The 15,389-nt window shown below is 41.7% G+C and overlaps 1 protein-coding gene across 1 annotated transcript in view; it reads left to right on the top strand.

Annotated features, from left to right (window-relative positions):
* The first annotated feature begins 497 nt into the window (after nt 1–497).
* Nucleotides 498–15,389, top strand: part of GLT1D1 (glycosyltransferase 1 domain containing 1) — a 98,975-nt gene continuing 84,083 nt past the window's right edge. Inside the window, exons 1-3 of the mRNA XM_054006659.1 lie at nt 498–691; nt 11,358–11,506; nt 14,927–15,032. Of these exons, the coding sequence (XP_053862634.1) occupies nt 624–691; nt 11,358–11,506; nt 14,927–15,032 (323 nt within the window). The 5' untranslated portion in view covers nt 498–623. The remainder of the gene's footprint in view (nt 692–11,357; nt 11,507–14,926; nt 15,033–15,389) is intronic.

Here is a 15,389-nt window from a genome sequence, read left to right as displayed (position 1 = left end):
TTGACTATGCTGGCATAGTTAAAGAGGTACAACTTTCTAGTGTGGACAGGGCCTTTGAGTGGTGTCAATCAGGAGTAACTCAATTCAAGTCACCAGTGTAAAAGTGGTGCAAGTGAAGAAACAGTCTGGCTTTGTGAGACCTGGATCTGCAGGGGCGGGGAGTCTCTCTCTCTCTGATTTTACTGGCCTGACAGGCTAGATCAGTGTTGGGAAGCTTAAAGAAGAGTCAGCCCCCCACCCCCCAGGTCTGTCTCTCTCTCTCTCTCTCCTGGGTGGGCCCGATCCATTCAGAACAGGGCTTGGCCCCACATTTAGGGCTGGAGCCCCTATGTTCATCTGTCACTGGTGTCCGTGGCTACTAGCTAGGGAGTGTCTGTCCCTTCCCCGCCCTCCGCCGTAAGGAGCAGGAGGGAGGGTCTCTGTCCCGCCCCGGGGGAGGCGGAACTCTAATTCCGGGCTCCTGCGGCCGGGGTGCTGTTGTGGGACGGACCGCAGGCCGGTAACGCTGCCTCGGGTGCCGGCTACGGAGCGATGGCAGCGGCCCCAAGGAGGCTCCCTGCCCTGGCCCTGCTTGGGAGCTGCCCGTAGCTACCGCCGGGCCCGGTGGGACGGGCCGCGCCGCGATGAGGCTGCTCCTGCTGGCCTGTCTCCGAGCCCAGACGGGGAACGCTACCACCGCGGGCAGGATACAGTAAGTGCCGGCTCTGTTCCCGGGGGACTCCCCTGGACCCGCCTCTCCCCGCTGCTCCCTCCCCCGTTCACAGGGGCTGGGGGGACGCCTTGGGATTTGCCTTCCCCATTCTTAAGGAGAATTTCCCCACGTCTGCCTTTCCTCCTTACATAGGAAAAACGGGGGGGGGGGGGGCTCCCTATGCCTGTTTCTTCATCCACAGGGACTAGGGAGAGCTGTCATCTCCCTTGTGCCTGGACTGGCCTCCCTTTTATCCACATGGGCAAGAGGGCACGCTGCCTGTCTCTTTCTCTCTCCCATGCCAAAAGAAGTGGGTGAATTCCTTTGTGTGTAACACTTTCCCCCCAGTCCACTTCCATGGAGACAGCCAGGTGAAGAGTGGGTGCAACATAATGTATTTTCCTATCAGGGCTTCTTTCAGGCCCTGAGAAATTCCCAGTAACGACCCAACCATTCCCAGTCTCTGTTCAAACCTAAGTTAATTGTATCTAATTTGCATATTAATTCAAGTTCAGCACTCTCTCTTTGGAGTCTGTTTTTGAAGTTTTTTTGTTGCAAAATTGCCACCTTCAGGTCTATCACTGAGTGGTTAGAGAGATTGAAGTGTTCTCCCACTGGTTTTTTAATGTTACGATTCCTGATGTCAGATTTGTGTCCATTTATTTACAGAGACTGGGAATATTTGGGTCATTACGCTAATTGAATCTATTTTCTCATGTTAAAATACTGTTACACCTTCTATGAGTCATCTTGATTATCACTTCAAAGGTTTTATTTCTTTCTTCTGCTGATGATAGCTCATCTCAATTGATTGGCCTCTTACAGTTGGTATGGCTACTCCCACCTTTTCACGTTCTCTGTATAAATATCTTCTTTCTGTGTGTTCCATTCTATGCATCCAATGAAGTGGGCTGTAGCCCATGAAAGCTTATGCTCAAATAAATTCGTTAGTCTCTAAGTACTCCACAAGTACTCCTGTTCTTTTTGCGATTACAGACTAACACGGCTGCTACTCTGAAACCTATCCCTTTCAGTGTTTGCTTTTTTACTGATGGAAAGCATTCAGCTATATCAAAATGATAGATAATTGGGAGCAGATAAAACAACAAAAATAATTCCTAGAATAGTCTACCCTCATCTTTCCTATGTAGGATTATTTTTCGGCCTTATAAATTACTCTGATTTTAGCTAGCCTTCCAAATATTAGCTCCAGTCTCGGAAAAATCTTGTAAATCTTCAGCCCCTGTAACAGCTCAGGGCTTGTTTATCTGCAATAGCTGCACTGGTATAACTTGAATCATCTTTTAAACTGATTCAAAAGGCTGTGTGACACTTTTTTCTGTTAAAGAATGGCTTAAACCTGTTCCTAATCAAGGTTGGCTAAACTGAAATAAAAGTGTCCAAACAGGGATTTGCACCAGTTTAAAAATACACCTCTACCCCGATGTAACGTGACCCAATATAACATGAATTCGGATATAACATGGTAAAGCAGCGCTCTGGCGGATCAAAGCAAGTTCAATATAACGCGGTTTCACTTATAACGCAGTAAGATTTTTTTGGCTCCCGAGAACAGCGTTATATCGGGGTAGAGGTGTATTGATTTAAATTAACACATTAAGTTAGACTGGTGCAACTTTCTTAGCTAGACAAGACCTCAGAAAGGAGAGATTGAAGGGGATCTCATATCAGGTACAGCTTGTAAATCTGATAGAGGTGTTTAACCTACACTGAAGGTTCCAGTGCTCAGGAAGTTGGAGAATCAATGCCCAACAGAATCAGTATGTCTCATCTCGGTTATTATAAACACTATTCATAGCAGTGGTGTAAAGGACCCCACAAAAACAAATCCGATCTGGCTAATGCGTAAACAATATTAGCTAGAAATCTATTTTTCTGTTTAGTAGCGTTAGCTGTCAGTTGTTCAGCTTAAACAATCTTACATTGGCACTGCAGGTAAGAACAGTTACTTTAATTATTGTAGCTATTATTTAAATAGCCTTTTTATATAAAAGGCCCAGAGCCTCATACGCTTTAACTTTAGACACTGAGAATCCCAGTTCATAAAGTTAAGCACATAAGTCTTTGCAGCACTGTGCTTAAATATGTAGAAGATTTTATATGCTCAAGGAAATGTACAGCTTGCTTTGATCACATCCGTGTGTGCGCATACTGGTTTATTTACTCAAACCTTTTTATATGTTGACCTGCAGCAAGCATTGGATTGGTTAAAAAATTAAAACGCTTAAGTTGTTCCTAAATGGGACAGCTGCTAATGTAGGTTAATTTTATGGCTTGAGATCACTGAGTATGCTAAGTTTGTGATACTAGTTTGTTTATAATAACTGCTTTATCTCTTCACACAATATTTTCATCTTCTGAATTTAAACTCTTAAATTTCCTAGTGACAAAGATACCAGAGTCTAATTTGTCTGTAAACCTTTGGGACAGATTCTTAGCTGGTGTAAATTGGCATAGCTGATTTCAAGCAACTGACGATCTGGCTCTTTTTTCAATAAAAACAGCTCCATAATAAAGGTGATAAAGACATCAATTATGTTTGGCCTCCTTAACATTTCATCCTTAATCTGCATGAAAACCTACTCATGCCTGTCTCTGCTCAGACTGTCATTCTTTAAACCCTCGAAGAGGGATCAAAAAGGGGGGTGTTAGGAAGGGAAAAAAAATTAGTTATTCTACCCCCCCCTTGGAATTTTCTACTCACCTTTTATTACCTGTTGTGCAAGGGGGAACAGACATTGAAACTTTTGAGGGGTTGATTTATGAAGACTTAAATGAAGTTTTTGTGACTATGTAGATATTTTTGAGAGGGAGACATTGTTACAGTTTCCTATTTGAAAATGTGTAAATCTCCAGGAAAACAATCACATTCACAAGAGCATAAAACCCACAAAAATAATGTAAAGGCTAATAATTGCTTGTTGAAATTTAGCATATCAATTTACAAATATCCTGAGTAATCAAATGATCCCCATTTCAAGGGCACCATATGTTAATACATATAAAGCCTGTAGAAATGTTAGCTGCCCTGGAGATAGATTAGAATATTGGGTGTCTGTGCATGCATGCTACAATGCAGATTAGATGTTAATCAATTTAGCATTGAGCATTGGGGTTTTTTTCCCCTCTATTTTTTACTTGCACTTCCTACCTGGTGGTACTACTACTACAGAAGAGGGTGTGCATGTCAAAAAATCCCCTTCTCTTCATATTAGACAGCAGCGTAGGGATCTCTTACCTCCCTGCAGTTGCATTGGCAAACTGTGTTCATATCTGTGTTTGCTTCCCATAGGTGTAGTGGGTTATAGCCCACAAAAGCTTATGCCCAAATAAATTTGTTAGTCTCTAAGGTGCCACAAGGACTCCTCATTGTTTTTGCTGATACAGACTAACATGGCTCCCCTTTTGAAACCTGCAGAAGGCAGGTATTCCTCATTCATCCGCCACTCCTGAGGCCTCGGATTCCAACATTTACAGTCCCAGCAGGTGATGAGTGCTGCATTCCAACAGGATTTACACAGCTGAACCTGTTGACAAGCAAAGTGAAACTTCATTGGGTTCAGTTCTACTTCTAGAGAGAAAACTGCTGACTTCGGGCCCGAGAAGCAGAGTAATTGCCCCTCACAATTGCTGTTTTGATAGTTCAACTCCACAATGGATGTGATCCAAAGCTAGTCCTGTATCCGTTGGGGTGCACTCCTTTCAAGCCGACACAAATCATCTATGTTAATTCCTTCCACCCATGCTGTTTGGAAAGAGATGTCCGAGGCAGGGAGAAATTTAAAGAAAAATTGATGTTGATTAAATAAGTAGGAGTAAATTAAGTGAATGGTTGAGGGTGTACAGGAGTAATTGTAGACGGCTGGCCATCTTTAAAGTTTGTTACAGTCACAAGAATAGTGTATAGTGTGCAAATAAAGGTGTCTCATTCTTTTTGTAAGGGAGAGGAACAAAGTTCACTGATAAAGGCAATTTCAAACCGAAAAAGGTTATAGGAGGACGGATTTGGTTTCACAGTGAAAACATCTCAAAGTTGTAATTTAAATACCTACAGCTTCCGTAGACTTTAGTGGGAATTGTGGTTGGTCACTACCTCTGAGGCTCAGGAACTACAGACCTGATCCAAACACCAGCTGACGTAGAAATTATTTCATTTACTTCAGTAGGTTTAAGCTTAGGCCCTCTACCCTCAGCAACAGCTAATATAGCTTTGGAAATCAGCTGCTGACAGAGGGTTTGTGGAAGAGAATCAATGTAGCAGTATGAAATGTATTCAAAAGGGGCATGATTATTGAATTGTATGACTGTAACACCTAGGTAGTCCTAATCCTAGACCAGGAGCCGGTTGTGTTAGGCACTGTACAAACACCGAAAAAGAAGTTCCTGGACAGCAGTCACTCTATCCCCATAACTTATTGAACAATACAACCCCATTCAAAATGAGAATATAAAAGAAAGTTTTTTTTGGAGGTGGGGAGCGAAGAAGAGGAGTGGATATAGTGCAAAACAACACAGGTGTTGCAAGCTACAGCATGTAAGAACCACGGATTATTTTAACTCACAGGAAACCTTGGAATCCCAATCAGTTTGGAACCACAAAACAGACTTACAGTGCATGAAGAACCATGAACTCTGGAATCAGGTGGGGGTGTCGGTGTTGCATTTTTTCAGATTGCTAGGCGGGACAAACCAGAAGCCCCAATCAATATGCTCCTGAGGGTATTCTGTGCTAAAAAAAAAAATAAAAATTCTGAAAATGTTATTTATCAAATAAATTTGGAGACTCCAGCACAACATTGGGGAGCACAGGCCACTGGCTGCACAGAGGTGGGAGATCACTGTGCATCTCTCCCCTTCCCCCAGACAGCAGTGAGGGACTCAGCAGTGAGGCTGCACCCAACCCTGACACAACGCAAGGACTGGCCTGCCCCAGAAACACCCCAGGGCCCTGACCCTCTGTACCAGGTACACCAGGTGTGGGCAGGCAGGCTCCAAGTGTGAAGGGTCTTAGTGTGGGGGGATCCAGGTGTGTGTGGGGGAGGGTGTGGATGCACAGGTGATTGTTGGAGGGTTCTGGGTGCAACAGTAATGGGACTTTGCAGGTGAAGGTGGTTGAGGTTCGGCTGGGGTCTGGGTGTGAGGGAACAGAACTCGGTGGGGGGGGGTGGTTTCTGGGTGTGGGTGGTCCAGATGCTGGGGGAGTGGGGCTCAGTGGGGTGGGGATCCAGGTGCAGCTGGTTGGGGCTCAGTGGGGTGGCGATCTGGATGTGGGTGGCTCGTCGGGGTGACCCAGGTGCAGGGGAAGAGGAGCTCAGTGGGAGGGTCTAGATATGAGGGGGTCTGGATTCATGAAGGTTGGGCGGATGGGGGAGCAGCTCCCTGTACAGGGATCCCTCCTCCTGCAGCTTAGGAGCAATGGGTGCAGGAAGCGGATGGGGGGGGGGAGGGATTTGCAGGGATTCCTGCAGCTGGGGGAGAAATCTGGGGGTTGGTCTGACCCGGCCCCAGATGCCATGCAGAGGAAGAGGAAGTCCCATCCTCCCCAGCTGGGACAAGAAGCTGAGTCCAGTGTAGGGTAGGAGCCACAAGCTGGGTCTTTCCCAGTTCTGCCCCCTGCCCCACAGTGATTTACCTCTCTGCCGGCTGCCCTGGGCACCTGAAACATATGGGGGAGGGGAGGGGACATGCACGTAACCGCTCTTGTGGCTTCCCCTGGCTTCCCCATCAGAAAGTCATTTTTTTGCGGGGAAGCAAAAAACAATCTGCAGGGGGCATAAATTCTGTGCATGGGTAGTGGCACAAAATTCCCCCTGGAGTAATCAATCAGAGTAGGAAAGAATGTATGAAACAGATCATAAAACATCACCTGGGTTTTTGTAGCCATGTTAGACAAAAATTGCATTCCTATGGAAGTCCTTCATTAAAGTGTGACTAGGGCATACAAAATCAGAAAGGAACTGCACCTTTTAATTTTATATTAGCAGCAGTATTACTAACAAACAGTATAGATCTATACTACAGTGTGCCACAGCATTAAAGACTTCCCTTGCTTTGCCTTTTCACAACACTTATGTGAGTGTGGTGGGTGCATATTTTCCCTCTCCCAGAGATTAAGAAGCTGAGACGTACAGCTTGATTTTGAGATGTGCTGAGTACCTGAAGTTCACCTTAGAATTATAAGGAGAAGAATTGGGTCCATACAAGAGTGAAGGGATTTACTTAGAGCCAAACAGTAAATCAGTGGCTGAGCCAAAGCTGGAATACTGGAGTCCCGGACGCCCAGCGCTATGTTCAATAACCAGCATCCAAATTTTATTCCCAAAAATCCTAGATGAGAAAAAATGAATAACTGAAGCCCACAGACAGAGAACAAAATCCAGTAAAGTGAATCCAGAGTTCACAGTGTTTCTCTAAATCCTGGGTTATTTAATTCTGGAGTCTGTAAGTGGTGCAGCGGAAGCTGTGCCTCCAAGTTATTATCCAACTGGACCATAACAAATGATCTGTTTCAGCCTGAGTAGTGGACAATTCACAATTCCTCTGATTTGACTCTCCAATAAAACTGCCAGATTCTGAGACCCAAACTCCAGTTTAGAAGCACGTCACTCCACAAGTTGTAGCACTGAATTCAGTTGGGCCGTTCGTGGAGTAATGTGCTACTCAGCATAAGTAAGGATGGCAAAATCTGGCCTGAAGTAAAGAATGTCAGTAACGAAGATGTTCCTTTGGAAATTTACCCACAATCTACAAGGAAACAATAGAGAAAACACTACCTCAAAATTCAGTATTTCTTCCAAGGCTGTCACACACTGTCACGTGTATTCGCTTTACAGAGAGCAGAGAACACATTTATTTTTATTCCAAAAGTGTTTGTTTATGAATTGGCAAAATAATTTAAATATACAAATTTTATCAGAAGAGAAAACAAAATATATCAGTAGTGTATATATGCCTTGGCCTGATTCAGGGCCATCTGTGACTTCACAGACAGCTGAGCTTTCAAAACAGAACAAAATAAAAACCTTGTAAAATAGTCTCCAAAGCATCCTCTCCCCATCCTCCTTGAAGTGGTGATGTGTGTTCAAGTGTACAGGAAGTTGTACTCTTCATTCCCTGAGCGAAAACGAGCCACTCCTGGAGGAAGAAAATTGCACTCTGTAAATTCCAATACTTTAGATAAATCCAATGTAACATCCTGATCCCATAGATATTTATGCATATGCTTAACCTGAAGCATGAGTGAGTAGTCACATTGAACTCAATGACATGTGTATAAATGTTTTCAGGATTAGGGATTGTAAAGAATTTTCAAAGTATTCATTTTAACTTCCTAAATTGTATAATATCTTTTACGTGCCCCTGAACAACCAGTCATAGAGTGAGTCCAGCTTTTTATCCTGCCTCTAGACATATCCAGGACCTTAATAGTGGCAACTCAAGGCTCTGCTTCCGTAAGAGAGTCCTTCATAAATATCCATATTTTAGAACACTGCAAGGAAGTCTCCCCATCCATTTACCATTGAGACCACCATTGTTCCGCTTTGATTTGTGTCTGGCAGGGTCAGCGCTGTTGGCAGGTTTTGCCATTGATCCCACTGTCTCCATATGTAACAGCTAGAGCTGGAGTAGGGAAATTTGTCATCTGGGTAGCCATCAGCTTGGTTCAGGGCCAAGATCTCTCCTTTCGACACCTTCCTCATTTGGTTTGAGTGTTGCTCTTTACGACACACACACTGCTTGGCACTCATGGGAAAGGCAAGTCAAATAAATCCTACTTCTACACTACAAAAAGTAAAGTATTAGGGAACCGTCACGGTTTCTTGATGTGATTAAATCATGGTTCAATCTTGCCTGGGAGGTGGGGTTGCCACCTCTGAGGTACAAAAAAACCCCCAGGACATCCAGGATGATCCTGAGCCCATAACATTGGACAGATGGTAGTGTGTACTGAGCACCCGTACAGATTTCAAGGGACAGCTACCTTGAAAAAGGGATGAACCTGGCCACATAGCAACCCTATAGGGTAGATTAGACCGAGCTTTTTTAATTGCACTAAACACCAGTGATAACACCATAAAGTCCCACATATACACAGAAAATAGAAAAGTGTTAGGATAGCCTAATTTTGGCAATTAATTGATCTTTGATTATTAGCGGTAAATATGCCCAATGACCTGTGATGGGATGTCAGATGGGGTGGGATCTGAGTTACTACAGAGAATTCTTTCCTGGGTGTCTGGCTGGTGAGTCTTGCCCACATGCTCAGGGTTTAGCTGATTGCCATATTTGGGGTCAGGAAGGAATTTTCCTCCAGGGCAGATTGGCAGAGGCCCTGGAGGTTTTTTGCCTTCCTCTGCAGTGTGGGGCACGGGTCACTTGCTGGAGGATTCTCTGCACCTTGAGGTCTTTAAACCACGATTTGAGGACTTCAGTAACTCAGACATAGATTAGGGGTTTGTTACAGGAGTGAGTGGGTGAGATTCTGTGGCCTGCGATATGCAGGAGTTCAGACTAGATGATCATAATGGTCTCTTCTGACCTTAAAGTCTATGAGTGTCAGGGCTTTAGTATATTGCATCTGGGTCCCTCAGCATGAACAACACCCAGGAACAGTTTCATGAGTGAACCAAATTACTTTGGAGTATTAGTTTGCACCATGATTTCTGAAATGATAAAAAATAGCGACGTGATTTGGATCTGTGGTAACTGAAGACAAAAGGAAATATGATCACCTCTTGTAGTTAGACAAGATTGCGTCAGCTCAGAATTTCTAGCTGAGTTTCTTGGGTTCTGAAGTCTTTGGAGTGTGGTGTTAGGGAGTTATTTTCAAATTAACCGTAACATGCAAACATATTGCTTGTACACGATAGTGATGTATGCTAATTGGAATTCTGAAAGGAAAAAAATTATTTTAGACAAGTTAATGAGCACGAGAACTTGTGAAATGTTTGCATGAGCATCCCGATTGCTTGCCTGAGAGAATGCATTTCTACAGCTGTGAGGTTTGCGGTTCATTATTATTTAATTTGGGCCAAATTTTGAACCCCATACATTGGTAAACAGATACTTGCATAAATAGCCCAATTGAAGTACATGGGACTGCTCATGTGAATAATTGCTCAACACTGTGAATAAAGGCCTTGCAATCTGGCTGTATTTTATTATTTATTAATGCTCACTCTAATTTATTAGTTTTATTTCAAATGGTGAAATCCAAAGTAAAATGAATTCCTATTCAGTATAATGGAGAAATATAGTACCATATGTTGTGCCAATAAGGCTCTGTCTGTTATAGTGCTAATAGTCTTTCCAGGGCCTCAAGACGTTTTATAGCATTTTTAGCAGCAATTTTTGCACTGATGACTAACTTCCCCAGGACAGATAATTACATTCTTTGGGAGGCTGTGAAGCGACAGAGAAAGGAAAAAGAATAATATTCAAGAAGCTATTGAATTCACGGATTTTAACGCCAGAATAATTAATATGTGGATGAGAAATGAACCAACTGGAGCAATATCTAATGACCACAAAAATGTAGTGTTCTTTTTATGATGCTGGAAATGTAAACACTTCATATTTGACGTTATTTTATATACATTTTGCTGACACAATATGCAAGTTTCTATCAAAATATAGGCATGTTCCTGCACTGGCTAATGACAATGGCACAATTGTCAATTGATCTCAGTTTCAGTAGGGGGATGTAAAATCTCACTGGTAGTAAGTAGATTGCTAATCCAAAATCCATTGTAATCGGTGGAAGTTTTTCCATTGACTTTAACTGTCTTTGTATCAGGGCTTTAATGTGAAAAATATTGTTAGATTATGTTGTGCAAAATGTATATCATTATCTTGAAAGCCAACAATAAAAAATATTGTTTTGATATTTTAAAATCTCAGTTGTGTTAACACTGGGTATGTTCATGAAAACATGTTAAATAACAATTTCTTAAATAAATGGCTCAATTATAGAGAACTAACCCCATTTTACAGACGAGTAAACTGAAGCAAAGAGAAATGAAGTCCAAGGTCAAATAGTGTGTTAGCAGGAGGCTGGGGAATACAATTTTTAGTCCTCTGCTTGAACCTAAAATCCTTTTGGACTGAACAAAGTTTTACGTTGCACTTTTTTTTTCCGGTTCTGATGGTTTGGTAGTTATTTTAATGGGATTAATTAACTGGATGCTTTTATATTTTCTTTCACAAGGCCCCCTTGATTCAGTCCACTGAGGGCCTGATCCAACACATACTGCAATCAAAGGGAGTCTTTCCGGTGATTTGAAGGACATTGGATCAGGTTCATAGAGCCAGATCCTGCAATGTGCTGAATGTTTTCAACTTTCATTGATTTCAAAGGGACCTGACGGTTCTCAGGACCTTGGAAGACTGCGCCATGTGAGGGGATGCAGATCCTATTGCTGGCAGCACACACCCTATTGAATAAAAATCAGAAGAACATAGAGATCTCAGAAAGGGGCTTTCATGAGAGAGTATTTTCCAACCCAGGTTGCATAAGGAAGGTGAATCTAGGGGATAAAAGTTTTTAAGCAAAATATGTTTTTATTAAGCTATTTAACATAATGGCAAGTCTGCAGCATATTAATATTCATCATCTTTCATTTGTTCTATTGTTTTTGTGATGAAGGGATCATCTAGAAGCTGTGGGTCACATATGCAGTCTTAAGGATGCTTTTGGCTACGAGAACCCATCTGAAATAGCAAATCTAATCTCTGCAGAGAAGTTTGAAGCAGCTCTGGCTATTCATCTTTATAAAGGAGGCAGACTTCTGCAAGGTAATCCTCTTTCAATTTAGCAGTAAAAATAACCCTTAAAAGAAAGAGACGGAAAGAAAGCAGGAATGAATACAAATAGCTACAAATGGAAAATGTGCATAAACCCATATATAATGTAGTTATTCTGTTTATCCATTTCAACAAATGTTAATAAACATTGAAAATGTTTCTCTGTGGGAGACTTGATCCAGAGCAGAGAGAACTAAGTAACTGCACTTTTAAAGGGCACAATGTGTTTTATAATTTAAATACTTTTACTACAGTAAGATAAAAGCATTACAGTAACATTAAGATACTTTCAACAAATGTGCTCTTTCAGAGGATGATAATAGCTTGGCTAAGTATAGCAAAGGTCAAACAGAAGAAAGGAGAGAGGCTAATTTGATTTTCTGTTGAAAAATGAATCATGTTTTCTAGACATGAAATAACTTTGAGTTGTCAGTCATGCCAGCTAAACTGCAGGAGACAGCATGTTAGCTGACAAATAATAAAATCTTCTATTATAACTGGCCAAGTAGAACAGAATTTTAGTCTGCCATTAATGACATGCTAGCAACACTGGCTTCCAGAATTACAGACAGTGTCAGCAGCTGAAATTGCAAATGTAGTCCCATTCTTGAGCTCACTTTCAGATCATCCAAGTCTACACCTTGGGTCAAATACTCTGAAACATGTAGATAATTGATTACTTTCAACAGACTAGGAAATAACATTAGTTTTCAGGGCCCCAAAGTCTCCATCTTTCTGGTACTAAGAGTTTCAAAGCTTAATTTATTACTGTTAGTATGCATTTGTACAGTGTATCACAATGGAACCCTATTTAGACTGGGAACTCTGGAATACAAATAAATAAATAATAATCTCTGTTAATCTGTGTATTGTGATTTTTATTCTGTGACAAGACAAAATGGTTACAGCAAAGGCTGATGAAAGGGGTTAAGACTGATCTTACATGCTATTTTAGGTAGAGGAGTGAACATAAGGTTGGATTTTCAAAAGTGCTCAGTGTTTGGCCTCTCTCTACTCCAATACTGATTTTGATGGAAGCCAAGTTCAGTTCATGCTAAGTACTTTGAGAAAATCGTACTAATCTAAATACATCACAATCCCACTGTTCCTAGAAACAGCTGCAATAGCAAACAGAATTATATTGAAAAATAAAATGGAAATCCACAAAAAAAAAAAAAAGAAAGCACAGTAATGTGATTACCAGGATGATTGAACTGACAAATCTAGAAGAGATTACTGAGTGTTTGAAGGGGGGAAAAAACAGAATGTGGAGGAGATGCAGTAATTGATTTCAGAAATTTAGTAATTGGCATGTTAACAGTAACATCTAGTCCCTGTATATTTCATAATAATAAAAACTTGTAATAATTGAAAAACATTTACCAGCATAGTGCCATATGTGACTATTTTGATCCTGATCCTGTAACCATAACTTACATGAGAAAGGGCTGCAGGATGGGGTTCTATAGTAAAATATTAACAACGATGAGTAGTCAGGGCCTTAGTTATCTCTCCTCCAAAAGATGGTGTCTTCAGAAGCATGTTGCTCCCAAGCCATGTTTGTACGTCGGTCTAATGTTCAGAGGAAAGAGTGCCATCTGCTGAAACATTGACATCACTATCATCCAAAGGTAAAAAAAAGGAGAAAATAAGAGCCCTTTTGCCGGGGCGGGAGGGGAGGGGAACCACATCATCGTCCCTTTGTGGTTCTCTTTAAAGCATCTTTAAATGTACAATATTATGGGTTATCAATTATGAAGCACAGTGGTGCTTTAGAGACAAAATTACAGACCTCTACCCCAAAGGGCTAATAATCGATAGCTACAAACACCAGGCAATAGACAGTTGGTAAAGGTTCCTCTACCCTGACCTATAGAACTTCACAATTCCGTGTGAAACCCACAAAATCAGTAGCCTAGATGACAGATCTGATAACTGCATCCTTCTCTTCCAGTGTTGCTAGAGACTTGTTTGTTCTGCCAAAGTGTAATCTCATTTATCTGGAATTTAAAAGCATGTGTGTTGTAATTAGCAGCAATCAGGTTGTTATTTGTAGCTTAATGAAGTTTAAAAGTGACCACTTAATTGTTTTCAGTGCTCTTGTAATTCTTAAAGAATCGAGGATAATATCCTCTTTCTGCTATGTTGATTAGTTTTTTGGTAACTTGCTATGTACTAAAAATCATCTGGTTCCAAATAAACAAATGCTATTAGAATGGAATCTCATTTTTATCACAATTTTTCCCCTCTAAGTAATCTTAGGCCATGTTCACATTAAGGCTTTAGCATCAATGTAGAGACGCAGATGTAGTTGTCCTGTGTAAACTTTGACACCCTACCCTTATACTGGTGCAAGTCCCAGTTTACACCAGTGCAGTATGTCTACGAAAGGTTTTTGCACCAGTGCAGTATATTGATGTAACTATACCTCTGACTACAAACTTGAGTGTTGACAAGGCCTCATTCACAGCAGCCCCAATAAAATAAGCTGTTGGCACGCCCAGCACGCTTACAACTGGTGTTGTACCAGCACATTTTGGGACTCCTGAAGTGCATTTCGTATAGTGACCAAACATATGCAGAAGCTGCTTCTGGATAATCTGTAAACCCGAGCAGGTGCTGTATCATGGGGCAGAGTTAGGCAGATTGGTTGATCCAGAGCAGCTTCAGTTCTCTAGGGAGAAACTATAGCAGACTTCACCTATTCTGCCTTATCTCAGCTAAAGACGTTTTCTCAAATGTAACAACTAACTGGGTCAACCAATGCTTGTAAAAAATGCTTGGAAGGCAGCTGAGTAAGGAAACTCAGGCTGTTCTAACCAACTATTTATTGCAATAGCCTTTTGGCTGAGTATAGGCAAGGCCTAAGAAAACATTACAGGTAGATAATAGACTAGCATGCATGTAATAGAGTATACGTATTGCATGATCCCATTAAAATTCAAGCTTAACCAGGTGTCATCAAAGGGCTGGTCTACACTGGGGGGCCGGGGGTCGATCTAAGATACGCAACTTCAGCTACGTGAATAGCGTAGCTGAAGTCAAAGTATTTTAGATCGATTTACCTTGGGTCCTGACAGCGCGGGATCGACGGCCGCGGCTCCCCCATTGACTCCACTACCCGCCGCTTGTTCCGGGGAGCGCGTTCGGGGATTGATATATCGCGTCTTAACAAGACGCGGTATATCGATCCCCGATAAATCGATCGCTACCTGCTGATACAGCGGGTAGTCTGGACGTACCCAAAGGACTGTGCTGATGAGTGTAGAAACATAGCTTGGAGATATACACTGTTGTAGGAATAACATCTCATGTTCACCAACGCTATTCACTAGTACTTTCTTCAAGTCTTAAACTTATTAGATTACATGTAGCTCTCCTGCCTGTCTCATAGTTATTTTCATTTTGCAGGTAGTAGAATTCCTTTTGGAATCATCTTCGGTGGCACGGATATAAATGAAGACGTCAAACATGAAGAAAAACACCGGGTGATGGGGGCAGTGTTAGAAGAAGCCAGGTAACAATGAATGTAGGGTTTATGCAGAAGATTATTGTTCATCATTATAAAAATAAATAAATATTGTGGTTGGTGTTTATTAAAGACCTGAACCTGTTACCACGAGAGTTACTGGGAGTTTGGCATAGACTTCAATAAGAACTACAAACATTCTTATACTGCAGTCACCACTGTGGTATTTGACCATATTAATGACTTACCCAAATCATACAAAGAACTGGTGGAAGAGCCCTGGGGATTTTCCAAAGCACCAATGTTAGTTAGAAGCTCAAGTCCAATTAAAAGTTAATGGAACTTGTGGTCCTAATTATCTAACCCTGTGCTTTGTCTGCTAAACCACAACTGTTCCCGAGAATA

This window comes from Malaclemys terrapin, chromosome 16 (assembly GCF_027887155.1).
Source record: "Malaclemys terrapin pileata isolate rMalTer1 chromosome 16, rMalTer1.hap1, whole genome shotgun sequence".
In the NCBI taxonomy this organism is placed as follows: domain Eukaryota; kingdom Metazoa; phylum Chordata; order Testudines; family Emydidae; genus Malaclemys; species Malaclemys terrapin.
The sequence above is the reverse complement of the archived record's forward strand: the minus strand, read 5'-3'. Positions and strand labels throughout refer to the sequence as shown.